Source organism: Eimeria necatrix, genomic scaffold, assembly GCF_000499385.1.
Source record: "Eimeria necatrix Houghton genomic scaffold, Enh_scaff36, whole genome shotgun sequence".
NCBI classification, from domain to species: Eukaryota; Apicomplexa; class Conoidasida; order Eucoccidiorida; family Eimeriidae; genus Eimeria; species Eimeria necatrix.
Window position 1 is genome coordinate 7,501 of NW_013654102.1, and position 14,833 is coordinate 22,333.

At 58.6% G+C, this 14,833-nt stretch overlaps 4 protein-coding genes across 4 annotated transcripts; 3 read left to right on the forward strand and 1 right to left on the reverse strand.

The window, feature by feature from the left end:
- Nucleotides 1-306: 306 nt before the first annotated feature.
- Nucleotides 307-2,232, forward strand: ENH_00047810 (GTP-binding protein, putative; the record flags this gene model as incomplete). Its single annotated transcript, XM_013581046.1, has 1 exon — nt 307-2,232. The coding sequence occupies one exon, from the start codon at nt 307-309 to the stop codon at nt 2,230-2,232; it is 1,926 nt and encodes a 641-aa protein (XP_013436500.1).
- An 820-nt stretch (nt 2,233-3,052) lies between these two features.
- ENH_00047820 (60S ribosomal protein L24, putative) lies at nt 3,053-4,414 on the forward strand (the record flags this gene model as incomplete). Its single annotated transcript, XM_013581047.1, has 3 exons — nt 3,053-3,098; nt 3,414-3,545; nt 3,942-4,414. The coding sequence occupies 3 exons, from the start codon at nt 3,053-3,055 to the stop codon at nt 4,412-4,414; spliced, it is 651 nt and encodes a 216-aa protein (XP_013436501.1).
- Nucleotides 4,415-5,588: 1,174 nt separating this feature from the next.
- On the forward strand, nt 5,589-7,086 carry ENH_00047830 (hypothetical protein, conserved; the record flags this gene model as incomplete). The annotated part of the gene is made up of 4 exons (XM_013581048.1): nt 5,589-5,873; nt 6,131-6,226; nt 6,438-6,592; nt 6,828-7,086. 4 exons carry the CDS (start codon nt 5,589-5,591, stop codon nt 7,084-7,086), a joined length of 795 nt encoding a protein of 264 aa, XP_013436502.1.
- A 2,360-nt stretch (nt 7,087-9,446) lies between these two features.
- ENH_00047840 (hypothetical protein, conserved) lies at nt 9,447-13,992 on the reverse strand (the record flags this gene model as incomplete). The annotated part of the gene is made up of 8 exons (XM_013581049.1): nt 9,447-9,568; nt 10,368-10,475; nt 11,023-11,110; nt 11,316-11,451; nt 11,635-11,834; nt 12,250-12,838; nt 13,150-13,696; nt 13,773-13,992. 8 exons carry the CDS (start codon nt 13,990-13,992, stop codon nt 9,447-9,449), a joined length of 2,010 nt encoding a protein of 669 aa, XP_013436503.1.
- Between the last annotated feature and the right edge of the window lie 841 nt (nt 13,993-14,833).

Sequence of the window (14,833 nt, forward strand, 5' to 3'; positions counted from 1 at the left end):
AGGGGGGCCCCCAGGGGGCCCCCCTAAGGGACCCCTCTAATTAACTGAAAGCTGCTGCTGCTGCTGTTGTGCACCACTTGAGGGCGAGGAAAGAAGACTGGCGTTGCAATAGACAGCAGCAACAGCAGCGACGACAGCAGCAGCAGCAGCAGCAGCAGCAACAGCATCAGCAGCAGCAGCGTAGGCAGCAGCAGCAGCGAGTGCAGGCTCGTACGAGAGAGCAGCACAGACTAGGAGAGGCATGCGGCAGCAGCAGTTGCCGCAGCTGCTGCTGCTGCTGTTGTTGGCGTTGCTGCTGCTGCAGTGATGTCGGGTCTGCTCTTAAGACGCAGCCTCCTGCTGCTGGCAAATGGCAGCAGCAGCAGCAGCAGCGGCAGCAGCTGCTGCTGCGGTGCCCCTTTGCGCCTGCTGAAGAGGCCCGTCCCTCAGCAGCAGCAGCAGCAGCAGCAGCAAGGGCGGCCGTGGCAGCAGCAGCGGGAGCAAGTGACCCTCCCCAGCCCCCCCTGCAGCAGCAGGCCCAGCGTTTCGCCGCGCAGCAGCCGCAGCAGCAGCAGCAGCAGCAGCAGCAGCAGCAGCAGCAAGGGCTTCTGCGATCGCCGCTTGCTGCGCGCAATTGGAGGCCGCGGGGGCCCCGGCTGCATGCATTTCATTAAACATATTCAGCAGCACTTAATGGGCCCCGGAGAGCCTTCGGGGGGTTGCGGGGGGGAGGGGGGCCCCGTGCTGCTGCGGCTGCGGGCCCGGGGGCCCCCCAGGGGGCCCCCCGGGGGGGCCCCCCCTGCAGCAGCAGTAGAGGACCTCAGCAGCCTCAGGGGCCTCGTAGTGGGGGGCCCCGGGGGCCGAGGGGGCCCCCGCTACAGCAGGGGGGCCCCCGGGAGAGCAGCAACAGTTTGGCTGCCGAGCAGCTGCGTAGTCTGGAGAGTGGAGGAGGGGTACGGGGGGCCCCCAGAGGGGGGCCCCCTGGGGGCCCCCGAGGGGCCCCCTGAGGGGCCCCCTGAGGGGGCCCCTGAGGGGGCCCCTGAGGGGGCCCCTGAGGGGGGGCCCCCTGAAGGGGAGGTTTGTGGGGAGGGAGCTGATGAGGCGCCAAGGGCGAAGCAGAGGCTGAGGTTTCTGGGGCTGCTGGACCCCGCCACGGCTGCTGCTGCTGCTGCTGCGGGCAGCAGCAGCCGCAGCAGCAGCAGCAGCAGCAGCAGCAGCTTTGAGAGCGTGGCTGCTGCTGTGCTGCAGCTGCTGCAGCCCCACCTGTTTGCCCAGGAAATGGCAGCAGCTGCTGGGGGCCGAGGGGGCCGGGGCAACAGCCGGAGGTGTCCGTACACCGCAGAGGCGGGCGAAGAGGGGCAGCAGCAGCTGCTGCTGCTGCAGCTGCTGCTGCTGGCAGATGCTGCACTTGTGGGGCTTCCCAGCGCAGGCAAGTCTTTGCTGCTGTCGGCTCTTTCCCGCTGCAGCGCTTTTGCTGCTCCCTGGCCCCACAGCACCACCAAGCCCCAAATAGGCCACATCATGCTGCAGCAGCAGCAGCAGCAGCAGCAGCAGCAGCAGCAGCTCGAGGGAAGCAGCAGCATCTCAGTTGCAGACCTCCCCGGGCTGCTGCCGGGAGCCACAAATGAAGTGGCTTGCTGCGCAGCAAGACATGCAAAGGGGGCGAAGCTAATTTTGTTTGTGGTTGATGCTGCTGCTGCTGCTGGCAGCAGCAGCAGCAGCAGCCACGGGAGCCTGCTGGAGACTGTGCAGCTGCTGCAGCAGCAGCTGCTGCTGCAGTCGCCGCTGCTGGCAGCAAAGCCTGCTGCCATTGTAGCCACCAAGTGCGACTTAAGGCCCCACCGCACTCTGCAAAAAGTTGACGAGCTGTGGCACCAGCAGCAGCAGCAGCAGCAGCAGCAGCAGCAGCAGCAAGCGATTAAGCAGCAGCTGCAGCGACACTTCGACAGGCTCGTCGAGCAGCGGCAAAAGGAGCTGCTGCTGCTGCAGTGGGACTCCCCACGGCAGCAGCAGCAGGAGCAGCAGCGGCTGCAGCAGCAGCAGCAACTCGTGCAGCAGCTGCTGCAGCACTTGCAGCTGCAGCAGACACTCCCTGTCATCCCCGTCAGTGCCCGGGAGGGTATGGGGCTGCAGCGCCTCGTGCTGCTGCTGCAGCAGCAGCTGCAGCAGCAGCAGCTGCAGCAGCAGCGCGCTGTCTTGAACTTGCTGCAGCTGCTCGAGTGGTCTCTCTGCACCGCGCCTCCAGAACAATAACCCTTCATCTAAACCCTAATTTCTAAACCCTTTCCCAAACCCTAAACCCTTCTCTAAACCCTCGGCCCTATTCTAAAGGCTGAGTCCGAGGCCCTGCCCCCCAGCCTAAACCCTAAACCCTAAACCCTAAACCCTAAACCCTAACCTGTCGTTGCCTAGTTAAAAGATTACGAATTATTCCAGCAACCATGTGTGGCTCTAACGAACACCAGCTGCAGCAGCAGCAGCAGCAGCAGCAGCAGCAGCCCGTGCTGCGCTGCTGCTGCTGCTGCATGCGTTGCTGGGGCCCGCGGCCCCACAGGCGCCTTCTAGGGGCCCCGAAGGAGCTGCTGAAATAAAAATAAAAAATAAAAACATTTTCCGCTGATTTAGGGTTTTGGAATTTGGCCTTTCAGCAGCAGCTCTTTGGGAGCCTCTGCTGCTGCTGCTGCTGCTGCTGCAGCGGCAGGGCGCTGGCCGAAGGCCCCTTCTCCTTCGCGTTTAAACCCTCTCTAGGGTTTAGGGTTTAGGCTCTAGGGTTTAGGGTTTAGAGTTTGAAGCTCAAAGAAGGGCCTACACCTCTTTTTGCAACTCGCTGCGCCGCAGCAGCAGCAGCAGCAGCAGCAGCTCCGGCAGCAGCGGCAGCAGCAGCCGCCGCATTGTAGCAGCCGTTAGAGCAGCAGCAGCAGAAGCGGCTGCATTGTAGCAGCGTCTACAGCAGCAGCAGCAGCAGAAGCTACAGCGGCAGCAGCAGCGCCAGCAGCTGCAGCAGCAGCTACAGCAGCAGCTACAGCAGCAGCAGCAGCTACAGCAGCAGCAAGGCTTACAAGAAGCAGCAAAGATGAGAATAGAGAAGTGCTGGTTCTGCTCCAGCAGCATTTATCCCGGTAAACCCTAAACCCTAAACCCTAAACCCTAGTGTGAGCAGCAGAGGCCCCGCTGCAGCTTCTGGGCTTTAGAGCCTTTCTTGCTGCCGAAGGTTAAGTGCAATATCTATTATTTATTTATTATTTTATTTTATTTTATTTTATTTTATTTAGGGTTTAGGGTTTAGGGTTTAGGGTTTGTTGCAGGGCACGGGATAGTGTTTGTGCGCAACGACGCGAAGATCTTTATTTGTTGTTTAGGGTCTAGAGTGTAGGGTTTAGGGTTTAGGGTTTAGGGTTTAGGGTTTAGGGTTTAGGGTTTAGGGTTTGTTGCAGGGCACGGGATAGTGTTTGTGCGCAACGACGCGAAGATGTTTCGTTTTTGCCGCTCGAAGTGCCACAAGCTTTTCAAGGCAAAAGGAAACCCGAAGAAGTTCAAGTGGACGAAGGCCTACAGAAAGGCCCGCGGTAGGGTTTAGGGTTTAGGGTTTAGGGTTTAGGGTTTGGGGTTTAGGGTTTGGGGTTTGGGGTGCGGGGGGTGCGGGGGGGGGTGTCTGGGCGGGGGCTGCTGCGTAAGGGTTGGCGCTGCAGCAGCAGCTGCTGCTGCGTTTACTGCTGCTGCTGCTGTTTCGCTGCTGCTGCTGCTGTTTCGCTGCTGCTGCTGCTGCTGCGCTCACTGCTGCTGCTGCTGCTGCTGCGCTCACTACTACCGCTGCTTCCACTGCTGGTGCTGCCGCGCTCGCCGCTGCTGCTGCTGCGCCCACCGCTGCTGCTGCTGCACCCCTGCTGCTGCTGCGCCCACCGCTGCTGCTGCTGCTGCTGCTGCGCCCACCGCTGCTGCTGCTGCTGCTGCTGCTGCTGCAGGGAAGGAGCTGACGGAAGACAGCACTTTTGACTTTGAGCAGCGGCGGAATCGGCCAGTGCGGTACAACAGAGAGCTGCTGCAGCAAACTGTGGGGGCGCTGCAGCGGATAGCAGCAATTAGGGAAAGAAGAGCAGCAGCACATTACCGCAGCAGAATGCTGCGGGCCTTTGTGGAGGGGAAGCAGCAGCAAAAGGCGGAGAAGCTGCTGCAGAAGCACAGCCGCTTGCTGCAGCAAATGGAGCTCCAGAGCAGCAGCAGCAGCAGCAGCAAAAGCATCCGCGCACACGCCCTGCTGCACAGCGACGACGAGGAGGAAGACGAGGAGCAGCAGCAGCTGCAGCAGCAGGAGCAGCAGCTGCAGCAGCAGCTGCAGCACGAGGAGCAGCAGCAGCAGGACCTGGAGGAGATGGACCTGGATGAAAAAACAACGAAAAAAGGCAAACAAAAAGTCAAGACGCTCCTCAAAGTCTAAAGCTGCTCGTTGGATTGCTAGCTAGCTAGCTGGACAGCCATTTGGGTAGCTAGCTATGCATTAGCGTCACCTAGGCGCCGATAGGTAGCTAGCTAGCTAGCTAGCTAGCTAGCTGGATAGCTGGCTAGCTAGCTGGTTGGCTAGCTAGCTAGCTAGCCAGCTAGCTAGCCAACTGGTTGGCGTCATTCACACAGTTCCCCTGGGCGAGCTAGCCAGCCACGAGGCTTTCCATTTGGCTAGCTAGCTAGCTAGCTAGCTAAGGAGGTGCAGCCCAGTGGCTAGCTGTCTAGCGGCCTGGCTGCACTCGGTGCCTTCACGCTGTCGCAGCAGCAACTGCTGCTGCTGCTGCTGGCAGCAACGGGTTTTTTGCTGGGAGACCTTTCTTTGTCTGTTACTGCTGCACTCGGTACAGAGTTAAAGGCGGCGGGCCTGCAGCAGCAGCAGCAGCAGCAGCAGCAGCAGAAGCTGCGCAGGGGCAGCAACGGTGCTGCTGGCTCTGTTTTGTGAGAGCAAGCGCCTCAGTGGCTGCTGCAGCAACGCAGGGGGGCAGAACCCTTAGGGGTTAGAGTTGTCTTAGTGGTGTGCTGCAGATTTGCTGCTGCTGCTAAGTTGCTGCTGCTGCTGCAGCAGTAAGCGCGCAGCAGCAACAGCAGCAGCACCAGCGGGGCGGAGGGGAGAGCGGGCGCAGCAAGGCGTTGCTGCTGCAGTATGTCCAACCCGCTAGTTTAATTTAACTTTATTTTGTAAAAGTAATTTAATTTAATTTAGTTTAAATATAATTCTTTTCATTCGAGTTAGTTGCAGCGATCGATCGCGGAAGCTGGGGGGCCCCCGGGGCCCCCCACCGGATTGAAGGTGGTGGTGTTTGGCGGCGCTGGCGGCACTGCGGCGGTTTAAAGGGTTTATTATCTTTGCGAATTTCGTAAAATGAAACTAAATTAAAAAAGAGAAACAAAGAGGTATTTATAAATAGTCCATTTGCAGTTTTCTCGCGGAGTTCGGGCGCGAGCGGCGGCGCTGAGGTGTACAGACACCTCGACACTTCCGCCTCAAGTCCGCCGTTCTTTCCTTCTGTTCTTCTTCCCCTTAAACATGTCTTAATAGGCCTTTTCTTCTTTTTTCTCTGCAGCCAACACCGCCAAGAAGCAGCAGCAGCAGCAGCAGCAGCAGCAGGATGCTGGGGGATGAGGGTGGTTCTTTGGGCTCTGCAGAGGCCAGCAGCGGCTTCAACGAATTCTCCTTCTCTAATGGGGGCCCCCTAACTCAAGACAACGAAGTGGGGGGCCCCCTGAGGGGTACTGCGGGGGGCCCCCTGGGGGGCCCCCCGGGGGGCCCCCCAGGGGGGCCCCCAGGGGCTTCTTCGCAAAGCCAAACCCTTCCTCCCCCATCTCAGGACTTGTGGTTTAGACCAATTGAGGCCAAGGCGCTGGCTGAGGACTTCCTGCACATTGACCACGAGGTCAGATAAGCTCTAGGGTTTAGGGTTTAGGGTGTAGGGTTTAGGGTTTGGGGTTTAGGTTGTAGGGTTTAGGGTTTAGGGTTTAGGGTTTGAGGTTTAGGGTTTTGCCGTCCTCCCTTGCTGTATCTGTTGAAGGTTTTGGTGGTGAATTTTGTGGCTGCTCGCAGAGCTTAGCGTTCAGGGTTTAGGGTTTAGGGTCTAGGGTTTAGGGTCTAGGGTTTAGGGTTTAGGGTTTAGGGTTTAGGGTTTGTGCGCAGATAGTGCCTTGCCGCGTCTTGGTGGAGCTGCGGGGCCTTTCTTATCTTTCGCCCACAGCGAGAGAAGAGTACGCGAAGAACCTGCGCCCAGACGTGGTAACAAACCCTAAACCCTAAACCCTAAACCCTAAACCCTAAACCCTAGACTCTCGCCCAGGAGCGGGTTTTGGCCGCGGAGCGTGCCTGCCGCCCCCCCTTCCCGACGCCAACCCGCAACCCCCAAACCCTAAACCCTAAACCCTAAACCCTAAACCCTGGCGTGCTGCAGGTGACCCCCGGAGACACGCTGCAGCTGCTGCTGTTCCAGGCGCGCAGTTTGCTGCAGCAGCAAAAAGTGCAGCTGCTGTTTCCTGCTGCTTTCGGCCCCACAGTAATTGACGCGCTGCAGAAAGACCCTTTGGGGGTGGACCTCGCCAGCCACTCTCTCTTCTACTTCGAGCTCGGAGAAGAACTCTGCAGACTGTCCGCTGCTGCTGCTGCTGCTGCTGCTGCTGCTGCTGCTGCTGCTGCTCGTGCTGCTGATGGTGGTGCAAGTGCTGGTGGCGATGCTAGTTGTGGGGAGAAGGGGTGGCGTAGCTTCTGCTGCTGCTGCTGCTGCTGCTGCTGCTGCTGCTTTCACTTGCTTGACGCGCATGCTGAGGAGCTTCCCGCCGCCGCTGCTGCTGCTGCTGCTGCTGCTGCTGCTGCTGCTGCTTAGGCTGCCGGAGCACGAGTGGCCGCACCCGAATCTGCAGGCCATTCTGCAGCAGGCGAAGCGGCAGCGGCGCGTGGGTTTGGCTGTGGGGGCTTTTAGCAGAGACAGAAAAATACTAAAGAGACTCACTTTTGAAGAAAGAGACAGTCAGCAGCAAACTCCTGCTGCTGCTGCTGCTGCTGCTGCTGCTGCTGCTGCTGCTGCTGCTGAGGAGGGGGATGCTCTTGCAGTTGCTGCTGCTGCCTTCGCTGCTGCTGTGTGACTGGTGCAGCTGCAGCTGCCTTTGTTGCTGCTGTGTTTGCTGCTGCTGTGCTGCTGCTGTAGTTGCTGATGCTGCTGTGTTGCTGCTGCAGTTGCTACTGTCTTTAATGCTGCTGCAGTTAATGCTGCTGCAGCAAATGTTTTTTGTCTTTGGTGGTGCTCTGCTGTTCTTTGGAGAGCCTCCTTGCTGCTGTCGCTGCAGCAGCAGCAGCGTTTGCTTGCTGCTGCTGTTGAGGCTGCTGCTGCTGCTGCTGAAGCTGCTGCTGCTGCCAGCTGCCTGTGTCTGTTTTGCTTCAGCTGTTAACGCAATAGAAAACAGCAGACCCTTCATGGGGCCCTTTGCATAGTCCTGGGGGGCCCCCTTGTGGGGCCCCCCGAGGCCCCCACGATCCCCAGGGGCCCCATACGATCCCAGGGGGCCCCACACGATCCCAGGGGGCCCCACACGATCCCAGGGGGCCCCACACAATCCCAGGGGGCCCCACACGATCCCAGGGAACCCACATGATCCCAGGGGCCCCACAAGACGATCCCGAGGGGCCCAACAGGGTCCCAGAAGGGGCCCCTGATGCTTATCTCTAGAGGGGGCCCATAGGGGCCCCCATGATCTGGGGGCCCCCAAGGTTAGGGGCCCCCTTAGAACAGGGGCCCCTTAGGGTCCCTTTAAACTAGGGGCCCCATAGGGTCCCCTAAGAGTAGAAAAGGGGCCCCATAGCAGTAGGGGCCCCATTAGAGTGGGGACCCCTTAAGAAAAGTGTTCCCCTGAAGTGGGGGCCCCTTAGAAATGGGGGCCCCTTAGGAGTAGGGGCCCCTCTAGAATAGGGGCCCCTTCAGAATAGGGGGCCCTAGGGGCCCCCTAACAGTAGGGGCCCCCTAGGGGGGCCCCTAATTTATGAGGGTTGGCGGGAGTGGGCGGGGCCCTTGCTAGGGTGGGGGCCCCACAGGGGCAAGCGTTTAGGGCTTAGGGTTTAGGGTTTAGGGTTTAGGGTTTCGGAGGTTTTTGCTTTATGGGGTGCGAGAGAGGTGGCGGCAGTGACCAGCTGGGGCTGCTGCCGAATTGTTTAAAGCAGTTTGCTGCGTTGCTGTGGATAGCTAGCTAGCTAGCTAGCTGCCTAGCTAGCTGCCTAGCTAGCTGCCTAGCTAGCTGGCTGTTTAGCCAGCTAAAAAGTTGGCGGACTGGATGGTTGACTAATTGGCTAGCTAGCTGGCTAGCTAGCTAGTTGGCTAGCTGGCTGACTAGATGGTTAGGAAGCTGGCTAGCTAAGTGGATAGTTAGTGATCCGAGCAAGCCCCGCTGCCCTTGCCCTGCAGTTTGTTGGCGAGCTAGCTAGCTAGCTTCCCTGGCTAGCCATTTCAGCTAGCTGCTGGGCTAGCCACGCGCCGCGACAGCTAGCTAGCTAGTTGGCTAGCTAGCTACCTCACGCCCCCCTTCCCTGCATGGCCAACGGCGGCAGTGCAGTCACCGCTATTTCGCCAGAACCCCGGGGGCCCCTCGGGGGGCCCCTCTGGGCCCCCAGAGGGGGCCCCAGAGGGCCCCTCTGGGGGCCCCCAGGGGCCCCTCTGGGGGCCCCCAGGGGCCCCTCTGGGGGCCCCATGGGGGCCCCTACCAGAGGCAATAAATGGAGGTAACAGCAGCAGAGGAGACGAACAAAAAGCTTAAAGGGTACTTTCTGCAAAGCTAGCAGGAGAGGGGCCCCCCGCCGGGGGCCCCTCACCGTGGGGGCCCCACCAGGTGGAGCCCCAGTGCCCAAAGCCAGGGGGGCCCCCAGAAGAAGGGCCCCCCAGCTAGAATAAGCCAGTTTCAAAAACTATCTATAGACGGTTTTAAGACGGAACGCATTTGCTGCTGCTGCTGCTGCAGCTGCTGCAGCAGCAGGGATTAGTACATGCCTCACGTAGCGGCAAAGTGCGGGTTTGGCAGCAGCCGCAATACTGCTGCAGGTGCTGCTGTAGCTGCTGCCGCAGGTGCTGCGGCGGCAGCAGCAGCACTGGCCGCAGCAGCTGCTGCACGTGCTGCTGCAGCAGCAGCAGCAGCTAGAGGCTGACACTGCTAACAGCTGCTGCTGGCCAGCGGGTCCGCAGCAAAGACTGCAAAGCGGCGCTGTGGGGGCCCCCCAAGACAGCCGAATTGTTCTGGACAAGAAACGCGCTCACCCCTGGCCCTGCAGCAGCAGCAGCAGCAGCAACAGCAGCAGCAGCAGCAGCAGCAGCCATTCCACCGTCATATAGCCAGACCCCTGAGCTGCTGCTGTCAGGGGTGTTGTCGCTGCTCCTAGTAGTACAACTGCTGCTGTCCGCAACGTTGCTGCTATGCTGTTGCTGCTGCTGCTGCTGCTAGTACGACTGCTGCTGCTGCTGCTGCTAGTACGACTGCTGCTGCTGCTGCTGCTGCTGCTGCTGCTGCTGCTGCTGCTTACCAGGAGGTACTTGGCCATCGTAGAGGAAGACGTGAAATGTCTCTGGGGGCTCCACGTGGGGCTCAGCTGTGAAAGGCGCAGCGCCGAATCGAGGGTTTAGGGTTTAGGGTTTAGGGTTTAGAGGAGACAAAACCCGAAGAGACTACACAAAGGAAATAAAAGAGACGAAAAGAAATGAAAAGGGAAGAGGGAAATGAAAAAAGAAACAAAAAGGCACAAAAGAAAATGAAACGGGAGCAGCAAAAAGAAGCAGCAGCAGCAAAGAATAAAGTAAGCAAAAGAGACACAAAAGGCAACTCAAGGGGAAATAAAATAAAACAAGAAGGAAACTCAAAAGGAAATAAAAAAGAGACAAAAGGAGCTTAAAAAGAAGCATAAAAGAGGCTAAAGCGAGGCTAAAAAGAAGCATAAAAAGAGAAAAGAGGTCAAGAAGAAACAAAAAAAAGTTTGAAAGAAAGGGAAAAAAGAGCTTCAAAAGCCCATAGGAGAGACACAAAGAGAGCGAAATAGCGAGCCCAAAAGAGGCAAAAAAAGCCGAAAAAAAACCCAATAAAAATCCGAAAGAGGGAGAAAAGGAGAATTAAAAAGGGAACAACAGGAGAAGCAAAAAGGGAGTTTAAAAAGAGCAAAAAGCGCCGAAAAAGAGCAGCAAGAACCCAAAAACGAGAGAAAAAGCGGGCCAAAAAACGAGCAGAAAGCGAGCAAAAGGCGAGTTTGAGGGAACCAAATAGCGCCAAAAAGAGCCCCGCAAGCGGGAAAGAAGCTGCTGGAGGAATCGGCAAGAAAGGGGAGAAAGAGAGAAGTTTAAAGAAGCAAAAAGGAGCCAAAAAGAACAAAAAAAAGCAAAAAAAACAAAAAAAAGCACCTGAAGAACGCTGCCCAGCCCGCACAGCCCGAAACCAACGCAGCCAGTCTGTGTACAAAACAACCCCGTCGGCCGTGGGCACTTCTGCGGCGAGCGCCGCGGGCAGTCCTGAGGGCGCAAAAGGACAATTTGAGGCGAAAAAAAGACAATTAAAACCCCAGAAGACAATTAAAAACACAAATCAAAATAAAGAAATAAATGAAAGGAATAAATGGGAAAAATGGAGGAAAAAAACGAGAGAAAACGGGGAAAAACGGGGAAAAAGACACGAAAAATTGCAAGGCCCCGGGAAGTGCTGCGGGCGCAAAAGGGCAATTCAAAAGCGGAAAAAAGATAATTAAAACTTTTAAAAAGATTATTAAAAGGGTTAGAGAAGATAAAAGAAACGATTTAAGGGAACTGTCGGGAAAAAAGCGAGAAAAAACGAGATGAAGAGAGGAAAAAACGAGAAAAAACGAGATAAAAAAGCGACAAAAGATGGCTTTAAAATGACAAAAAAGAATCAGAAAGAGGAAAAAAGGATTAAATGAAACAAAGTGAGGCAACTGAAGAGACAAAAAGAGACAAAAGGAGATGAATAAAAAGCAGAAAAATCGAAAATTGAAAAAAACAAAAAAACCACGCAAACTGAGGTGTACGTACACCCCTTCCCTACCAGAGGCGGCTAAAACGCGAGGCAGCTGCTGCTGCTGCAGCAGCAGCGACTTCCCGGGGTCTTCCAGCTCAAATGCCCACCGCGCCTCCTGCAGCAGCAGCAGCAGCAGCAGCAGCAAGTGTGCAGCGACGAAGTTGCCGGGCTGGCGCTCTCCAGCCGCAGCAGCAGCACCCGCCGCAGCAGTAGCAGCAGACAAAACCAGCAGCAGCGGTAGCAGACGGAAGCAGCAGCAGCAGCAGCAGACAAAACCAGCAGCAGCAGCAGCAGCAGCAGCAGCAGCAGCAGCAGCTGACCGCCTCCACTCGGGCGTCTGAAGGCAGCTCAGCAGCAGCAGGATCTAAAGCGAAGAGACTTGTGTAGTGGTTGCCGCTGCCCACAACCCAAAAGGGAAACAGCGGCGTTTTGAACCGGCTGCCCACTTCGCAGTACCTGCAGCAGCAGCAGCAGCAGCAGCAGCAGCAGCAGCAGCAGCAGGCCGCAGCAGCAGCATGGGCTTCGCGCGCCCGCGTCCGCAGCCGCTGCAGCAGCTCCTGCGCGTGCGCCCGGGAGCGTGTGCGTGTCAAGGCGTGGAACCTAGGGTTTAGGGTTTAGGGTTTAGGGTTTAGGGTTTACCTGAGGACTTCCATCTCGGAGAGAAACCCCACCAGGGGCCTCTTGAGGGCCCCCCCAAGTGCTGCTTCCCCCAAAGTGGCCCAGCCGTCACACACGTTGCTGCTTGCTGCTCCCTGCAGCAGCAGATTCAGCGCCTCTTGCGTGCAGTGTCCGTACACCCCAAGCAGCGGCCGCGAGGGGGGGTCCATGTCGCTGCGGACCTGCAGCAGCAGCAGCAGCAGCAGCAGCAGCAGCAGCAGCAGGTGCGGTGGGGGGGCTGTTGTTGCAGCAGCAGCAGCACCTGCCGTTGTATCAGCAGCAGCAGCGACTGCAGCAGCAGCAGCCGTCGCTGCACCGGCAGCAGCGTTCGCTGTATCAGCAGCAGTCGCAACGCTTGCAAAAGCAGCAGCAGCAGCCGTTGCATCAGCAGCAGCAGCAGCCGTTGCATCAGCAGCAGCAGCATTCATCGCACGAGCACCAGCAGCAGCAACAGCTTCAAAAATAGCAGCAGCGGCAGCAGCAGTCGCCGCACAAGCACCCGCCGCAGCAAGAGCCTGACCAGCAGCAGCAGCAGCAGCAGCAGCAGCAGCAGCAGCAGCAGCAGCAGCAGCAGCAGCAGCAGCAGCAGAGCCAGACCTTGTTGGGGCCCCGAGTAAGAACAACGGAAGCAAGGAAGCTAAGTGCAGCCCCCGGAGCTGCCAGCAGCACTTGTCTGTGGGCGAAGTAAAAGCGCATGACTTCTGTGATGCCCACAATTTCCCGCGTCTGGAACTGCAGCGAGTCCACATCTGCTGCTGCTGCTGCTGCTGCTGCTGCTGCTGCTGCTGGCCGCTGCGGCGCCTGCATCGCCACCGTGTACACAGAGTCCGGCGTGCACTGATACAGCACTGCAGCAACAGCTTCCGCCAGCGCGTGCTGCCGCTGCAGCGAGCACGGGTGCAGCTGCAGCACCTCTTCCTGCTGCTGCTGCTGCTGCTGCTGCTGCTGCTGCTGGTGACGCAGGCGGCGGCTCGCCCGGAAGCGCGAAAACAGCAAAGACCGCAGCACGAAGCACTGCAGCGCCGCCAAGACCCCACAGGGGCCCCCGTGGATTTGTGCGAGGCCCCACTCCCCGCAGTCCTGCGCTGCTGCTGCTGCTGCTCCTGCTGCTGCTCCTGCTGTTGCTGCTGCTGCGCTCCCCAGTGCCTCCGGCCACTCTGCAGCGAACGCTATCGGGTGAGCCATCCTGCAGCAGCAGCAGCAGCAGCAACAGCAGCAACATGTCCCTCAGCACAGATGCGGCAGCTCCGGAGACGACACAAAAGGCAGCAGCAGCAACTGCAGCAGCAGCAACCGCAGCAGCAGCAATTGCAGCAGCAGCAACTGCAGCAGCAGCAACTGTGCTGGCATCAACTGTGCTGGCATCAACTGCAGGAGCAGCACCTGTTGCGACAGCAACTGCAGCAGCAACTCGAGCGCCAGGAGCAGCAGCAGCAGCACCTGCTGCAGCAGCAGCAAGTTACTCAGCAGCAGCTGCAGCAGCAGCAAGTTACTCACCACCTGCCCAAGTCTTCTCTGTCTATTTGCCTGTCCCCACCTTCCCCAAACAGCAGCAGCAGCAACTCCCGCAGCTTCTGCTGCTGCAGCAGCTCCGTGGAGGCGAGTAGGCTGGCTCGCTGCTCCTCCTCCGTAAGAGAATCTTCTCCTGCTGCTGCTGCTGCTGCACAGGGGCAGGACTTCCACCGCTGCTGCTGCTGCTGCGGCGCCGCTGCTGCTGCTGCTGCCTTCGTAGAAGGCCCAGTGCTGCTGCTGCTGCTTGGAGCCCTGCAGCAGCAGCAGCAGCCACGCTGCTCTTCCTCTTCAATCCACTCGGGGGGCACTTTGAAGCGGTCCCCCGGCAGCTTCCTGCTGCTGCTGCTGCTGCTGCTTCTGTCGGTCCTGAGGGGGAACGTGCTGCTGCTGCTGCTGCTGCGGGGAGGCGGTGGCTGCAGAAGATCTGTCAAGTCATCATCTTGCGGCAGCAGCGCCAAAAATTCTGCTGCAGACAGCTGCCGCGGAGCAGCAGCAGCAGCAGCAGCAGAGGGACACGCGTCTGGAGAAGTACCTGATACTCAGACAGAAAGGGCACATGCAGCTGCTGCTGTTGCCCAAGGTCAGCAGCAGCAAGAGCGCCAACTCACCATCTCTAAGAGAGGCTTCCAGTGCTCGCTGCAGCTCCACATCATCCGTATCAAACTCGGGTGGCTGCTGTTGAGGCTGCTGCTGCTGTTGCTGCTGCAGCTGCCCTTGCTGTTGCTGCTGCTGCTGCTGCTGATCCCATTCCATATCTGCTGCAACTCGCGAAAGGCGCAGAACCTCAGGGCTGTTGGCTCGGGGCCGGACGAACTCCTTAGGCGGCATTAGGGCTGCAGTTCAGTCGCTGCTGTTGTTGCTGCTGTTGCTGCTGCTGCTGCTGCTGCTGCCGCGCGTACTGCGGCGGCGTCTTTCCTTGCTGCTGCTGCTGCTGCTGCGGCTACAGAGTGGGGCGAAAGGTCTGCCCTTGAGCAGCAGCTGCAGCGCTGGCTGTTGCGTCGCTACAGTGCGCCCATGCAGACGGCAGCAGTGATGGAAGCAGCAGCAGCAGCAGCAGCAGCAGCAGTAGCAGCAGCGGTAGCGTTTCGTTCCAGCGCCCCCGAGTACTGACACTGCAGCAGAGACTGTAGGGTCGGCGCCTCCGTGTGCGGCAGCTGCCGCTGGCTCTCAAAAGCTTGGAAGCTGCTGCTGCTGCGTCTGCCGGCGTTGCTGCTGCTGCTGCTGCTGGCGTCACTGCCGATGCTGCTGCTGCAACTGCTGCGGCTCTGATGATTTGAGCACACACTAAGAGGGCTCGCTGCTTCTGCCGCCGAGATGGGAGTTCGGAATTAAACAAATACTACTTTGGACGTTTGTGCTGCTGCATTCATTGCCGCCGCTGCTGCTGCTGCTGCTGCTGCGGCGGCTGCTGCTGGCGGTCCTGTGGCTGTGGCCGCATGTAATAGCTCCCGTTAACGCTGAGCCCGAAGCTCTTTCCTGAATTGAAATAAATAGCTCAGAAAGTTGCTTCATAATTACAAGACGAGGGGTAGAAGTCTGCAGCGGGCTGGGGAGCGCCTGCGCCTCTACTGTGCAGTGCGGCGTGTGCCGCATTTGCGCGGCTGTCTCGGCCGTTTGGGCTGCGTTAGTCATCATTTGGGGAAAATCAAATGAATTGTTTTGCAAAATA